The sequence below is a fragment of the Cryptotermes secundus genome, unplaced genomic scaffold (genome assembly GCF_002891405.2).
Source record: "Cryptotermes secundus unplaced genomic scaffold, Csec_1.0 scaffold693, whole genome shotgun sequence".
In the NCBI taxonomy this organism is placed as follows: Eukaryota; Metazoa; Arthropoda; class Insecta; order Blattodea; family Kalotermitidae; genus Cryptotermes; species Cryptotermes secundus.
The window spans coordinates 787,204-793,079 of record NW_019722434.1 but is presented as its reverse complement, the minus strand read 5'-3'; the positions used below and the strand labels follow the sequence as shown (position 1 = coordinate 793,079).

The 5,876-nt window shown below is 34.1% G+C and overlaps 1 protein-coding gene across 1 annotated transcript in view; it reads left to right on the top strand.

Annotated features, from left to right (window-relative positions):
• Window positions 1-562: 562 nt before the first annotated feature.
• Window positions 563-5,876, top strand: part of LOC111861478 (60S ribosomal protein L22) — a 12,555-nt gene continuing 7,241 nt past the window's right edge. Inside the window, exons 1-2 of the mRNA XM_023846095.2 lie at window positions 563-670; window positions 1,086-1,220. Of these exons, the coding sequence (XP_023701863.1) occupies window positions 662-670; window positions 1,086-1,220 (144 nt within the window). The 5' untranslated portion in view covers window positions 563-661. The remainder of the gene's footprint in view (window positions 671-1,085; window positions 1,221-5,876) is intronic.

The following is a 5,876-nucleotide window of genomic DNA, read 5'->3' as shown; positions in this document are numbered from 1 at the left end:
ATGATCGCGAATAGTTTCATCTATATATGGACTTAACCTTGAAAGTATGATATTAAATACAATTCTGTATGAAGTTCAATGCAGTGATATTCCACAATAATTAAGGTAGTCGGTTTTATCGCTCTTGTTGAAAATTGGTACAATAGGCCCCTTCCACTGGTCAGGCAATTCTTCCTTATTCCAAACAGAATTAACGAGTTTATGGATATCAGACCGTAATGTTTCACCTCCCATTTGAATCAGTTCTGCCGGCATTTGATAATTAGCTGGCGATATATACCTTTTCAACTTTGCAACACGAATTTCAAATTCAAAAAGACTACGATCGGATACTAACGGCTCAGCTGTATGCACTTCTATCTGTTCAATGTCACTGACCCTGTGGACATTCAATAACTGAGGGAAGTAGTTCTTTCACATATTCAAAATATTGCTGGATTACTTCAACGACTTCGACTGCTTCCATCGCTTCAATGACTTCAATTGACTGCCATGCTTTCTAGCGCTGCCATCTTTCTAGCTTTACCACCAAAGATGATGTATATATATTTGACTGTTACCTCTGCAACAAGCAGCAACAAGTAACGTAACCTAGCGTTTTATTTCCGTTTCCTGTTATATTTTGTCTGGGTTTATGTAGGCGAAGCTAACGTCGGAAATCATGCCTGCAGTAAGTCTGTTGATGTGCTTTGTGTGTAATATATAATGATATGTATCATAGCGGGAGCATATTTCATTAAATAATGGTACTGTGACTAGGGCACGATATATGGAATTTATTCTTGCTGGTTTATAAGGCGTGTTGTGTTTGCACTATGGAAGAGGAGGACATGTTTTGTAATCAATATTTAATACTTGTAGTGTTGTAAATTAATTCCCTGCCGTGAACCAGGAAGATATAATATCATGTGAAATATTCATTGAAATGTAGTATATAATGCGTAGTAGGATTACCGGGCTTTTGGTGGATATAAATAGCATACATCTTCAGTGCTGCTAGGAGTCGGTGCTACCAACTGTCAAATTGAAGATGCATGTTATTTGAATGAATTTTAGTGATCTTAATTTGGAATATTATATTTTAGCCAGTGGTTGCCAAGAAGCCAAAGAAGCAGCAGCATATAAGGGCTAAGGGTCAAAAGAAGAAGAAAATATCCCTAAAATTTACAGTCGACTGCACACATCCTGTAGAGGACAACATAATGGACGTTGCCAGCTTTGTAAGTTTTGTTACAACTTTTGGAATTCGTATAATAAACAAAGTATTGACTTATTTGCCTACAGACTACGAGTCATTCATTCATAATATAATTATTATATAGTTCTGTAATTGGTGTTATGTTCTTGTAGAAGTATTTTAATTATAGAAATTGTATACATAACTAATAACATTTATCTTATGATGGCTTGTTGCAGACATATATGTATATTATGAAATGTATGTCTTGCTATTGCTTATGATACATGTAGTATATTCTGTGACAAGTTCTATACATTGTATGTAGTCTTGCACCAATGATCGATCTTTGAATGCAATACAGTAAAATTAAAAATTAAAATAATTGCTACAACAGTAACACTTGTACAAGTCACATCATTAAATACATCATTTTTAAAATCATTTTGCCTAAATGCCTAAAGGATTAGAATTTGTCAACAATAAATAATTAATATTGACGTGGTTAAACCTTCAATTAAAATATAACACACTATCAAAACCAGATAAATAATCAAATTAGTTACAATATATAAATTGAAATGCAAGTTGATTTAAAAAATGCCTATTATACTAATTTTGTTAACCATGTGAGTTTATTGAGAGAATTTTAAGAGTATTGCAGTAAATCATAAATCCTACATATGACCATGTCAGTCAGCGTTCGCATTAAGATACTACAAGCAATCATTTGTTATCAATTTCACTTGCTGAATAGATGTTTTGCTATGTCTACTACTGTCCCTCTAAGAGAAATTCATACAGTGTATAGAATGGATGATCTAGTAAATATACTCATAGCTCATGTTTAAAGTTTTTACATCCATCTGCTTTTCTTAACTTCAAGGGCAGTTTTTTATGCAATGTACTCGTAGTACCCATATTGATAACACTTTTCAAGTTGATTTGTTACAATTTGGCACATGAACATCATCTTTCATTATAGAATTATAGTCATATAAATCTGAGTTTCTTGTAGAGTATAAATTATATTTCTGAAAATAGCACAGCACCCCAAAGATATACAAAGCGGTAACAGATAAAATCTTTAATTCTTTAAAAATAGGGCTGCTTGATGTTCTTTTATTTACACCTTTCATTGAACAAAGTATCCTGCTATTTACACTTTCTCCACCCCAAAAAATCAAACCATGACTTACCAAGGATTGAAATTTGGCAAGTATATATTCCTAAGTATATGGAAACTCACTACATCCTTCAAGGATTTAATAATGTAACATGTCTTATTCAGTTTTAGACACAAGGTCTGAATATGTGAGCTCCATTTTAGATTATTTGTTACATTGATACCTAAAAATCTGAACTGTGATGTGTAATTAATTTTGTTATTTTTCAAAGTAATAACTGGCTCTGAAATGTCATACGGTTTATTTGATTGGCATAGCATTGCTTTGGTCTTATCAGTATTTATAAGCAAAACCAAGATTGTAGCTGAATCATCACTCTTTATTTTTTCTTGGAGAATAATTTTATTCTTATCTGTTACCAGTATATTGGCATAATCTTCAAAAAGAAACACTTCTCCATTTGATATATAATGGTAAATTATTTATATATAATAAAAATTGGAGTAGGCCCAAAATAGACCCTTGAGGTATTCGAAGTTTTGTATTCCTCAATGTAGAATTATACCTATTCAGAGAATATTTATTGTCATTAGAGGTTATTTCTGCNTATATTGGTATAATCTGCAAAAAGAACCACTTCTCCATTTGATGTGTGATGGAGTAAATCATTTATAATAATAAAAATTGGAGTGGACCCAAATAGACCCTTGGGGTATTTCGAGTTTTACATTCCTCAGTGTAGAATTGTACCTGTTCACAGAATACCTATTGTCATTAGAGGTTATTCCTACATACTGAGAACGCAGTGAGAGATAAAATATTAACCAAATCTGTTATACACTTTTTTTTTTTTTTTGAGAATATAGATATAACAGATATAGGTCTGTAATTAATAATTTCNCCAGAAGACTGCTTTCTTCATACTAATTTCTTGTCTATTACCCTTTTTATAAACAGGTCTAATTTTTGCAGTTTTCAATAAATCTGGAAATAAACCCTGATTTATGAATTCATTAAATATGAAATGAAGTGTTTTTATACATGTTTTTTACTAGAATATCGGGGATTTCATCAAATCCTGCAGAAGCTTTGCCTTTTAATTTGGATACTACTGTAACCATTTCTTCTTCAGAAATCAGAAAGAAACAAATAAAGTTTGGGTTGCAGTCCACTACTTTTTATAATGATCTACCATGACCTTTACTCCTCTTTTTCTCCAGTAGTTCTTCTACCTTATCAATAAAATAAGAATTTAATGTGTCTGCCACCTTCTGAGTGTGAGTTATTTTCTTTAAATTATTTTGTAAATAACCAAATATCCTGATATGATTTCCCTGAACTTCCCATTTTTTATGAACTGCCACATCATTTTAGTTGGGTTTGAAGCACTTACTATTTGTCTGTCATTATGTCTTTTTTTAGCTTCTGAGATAACTTGTTTATAAATTCTGTGATATCTGTTAATATATTTATTTTTTATTGCTGTTGGGGTGGGACTAAGTCCCTTGAACTGCGGCCACTTCTGGCCTGTTGCACCAGCCCCAGACGATACGTGAGGGTGATTGTGGAGCAGTTGGTGGAATGAAGATTGGCAGGGGAAACCGAAGTACTCAGAGAAAATCTGCCCCAACGCCAATTTGTCCACCACAAATCCTACTTGACCAGACCAGGGATCGAACCCCGGGCTGCCGCGGTGGGAAACCAGCGACTAACCGCTTGAGCTATGGCGCGGACATCTGTTAATATAACTCAGTGCATCCCTTGACAGTTACATCCTATACTTTAGATTATTTAAAACCTTCATTTTCTGACATGCAACTTTTATTCCTCTAGAAATCCATGAATTATTCTTAATATCTCTCTTCATTGTTAGTTTCAATGGGAATGCTCTACTAAAATAATATAAAAAACTTATTTATAAACAGTTGATACAGTTCATTTACATTCTTTTCCAAACAAATTTCCTCCCATCATTCATTATTTAACATGGCTGTGAACTGAATTACGTTCTCTTTAGAGAACTTTCTTTGCAGTACCTTTTTTAACTCTGTATTTCGTGGTCTATATACACCCATAAGATCTGAGCCGGATGGTCAGAAAAACCCATGTTTTGAATCTCTATGTAGTTCTTATTAAACTGTCTATTTGTAACCATGACATCTGTCAAAGATTCCGAACTACTGGTAACTCTTGTTTGTACAGTAACGTATTTATTAAATAATAAGATTGTATTTTAGCGTCCTGTTGCAATGATTCGTATCCATAATGTAATTGTAAATTATATTATAGACGGTTAATATGTACACAGTATGAAATAATAAGATATCAGGATATTTTCTAGTGCCCGTACCTGCTGGTGCAGTATCTGTTGGATGTCATGTTGCATAAGTTACAAGGGCCATTTACCTGCGGAATGTAAAAGCTCTGTAGCTGGTGCAGTTAGTAGCGACATATGCATATTACCATACCTATCACTGTATGTCTAAGGTTATAATTTGGTGACATTGATTATGTCATCTGTGGCATAGAATTAATTTCATACCCCTCACTGCACTGTACAGTAGATTTTCTTCTTGTGTTGATACATGGCAGCAGTAGTTACACTTTCAAATCCTTGATCAGGAAATTTTCTTCTGCCAGTACTTACGCTAGGCATGAAGGTTTGAATTCTGGTATTCACAGAATTTTTTATAAATGGTAGCTCTGTTAATTCATTGGGTATTTACATATTAATAAGGAACCCGAATAACTCTAAATGTTACTGCCATATGAACACTGCCAGCCTTAGAAGTTTACTTGCAAAAACAAGACCTGAGAGGCAAATCTTAAAATATGTTGCGAACTAGAAGTCCACAAGGTGAGGCCTTTGCTTTTGTTTTCATAAAGTGCTACAGATGACAGCATTGATGTGGCGGACAACCTGGCAGTGAAGTTTTGAAGTTATTTGGTCACCCATTAATCTTTTAAATATCCTTTGGTATCTCCAAGATGATCCCCATAAAATTGTCAATCCATGGTCTTAGAGTGGGAATGATTTTCAGGTCAAATACATTTCTGTAATAAATACAAACCTTACTGATTTTCAACATCAGCATCGTGGCTATAAAATAAAGGTAATATTATTATGCCTGTGTTTAACCCGTTGCCGTGGTTCGTCGTGTATGTTTCGTCAGGGATTTAAATCGTCTGGGGGGGTTCGACGTGTATGTTTCGTCCAGCTGCACACGTATGTTATAACGCCCATAATAATTGATGGTTTTGCTGTAGATTGTTAGATTTTTCACTGGCCTGTTGTCAGGAGGACTGTATTTAATGACACACGCGTTTAAGAGCGCTAAGTCGTCGTTACATATGCCTGTCTTGCAGCAACGTTCCTGTGGCTATTGCGAGCTGTTTCTGTTATGAATGATGTGTTTTGTTTGCTCTGAAGCTATAAACACCAGAGACTGATATGTGCTGGTGTTTATAATATCATATTGCCCTGAGCTGGCTATTCAATTGGAATTCTTAGAAGAGGGATGTACAAAAGTTTATGCCTGCAAAATCGATTGCTTTCGCACAGTACATAGCAC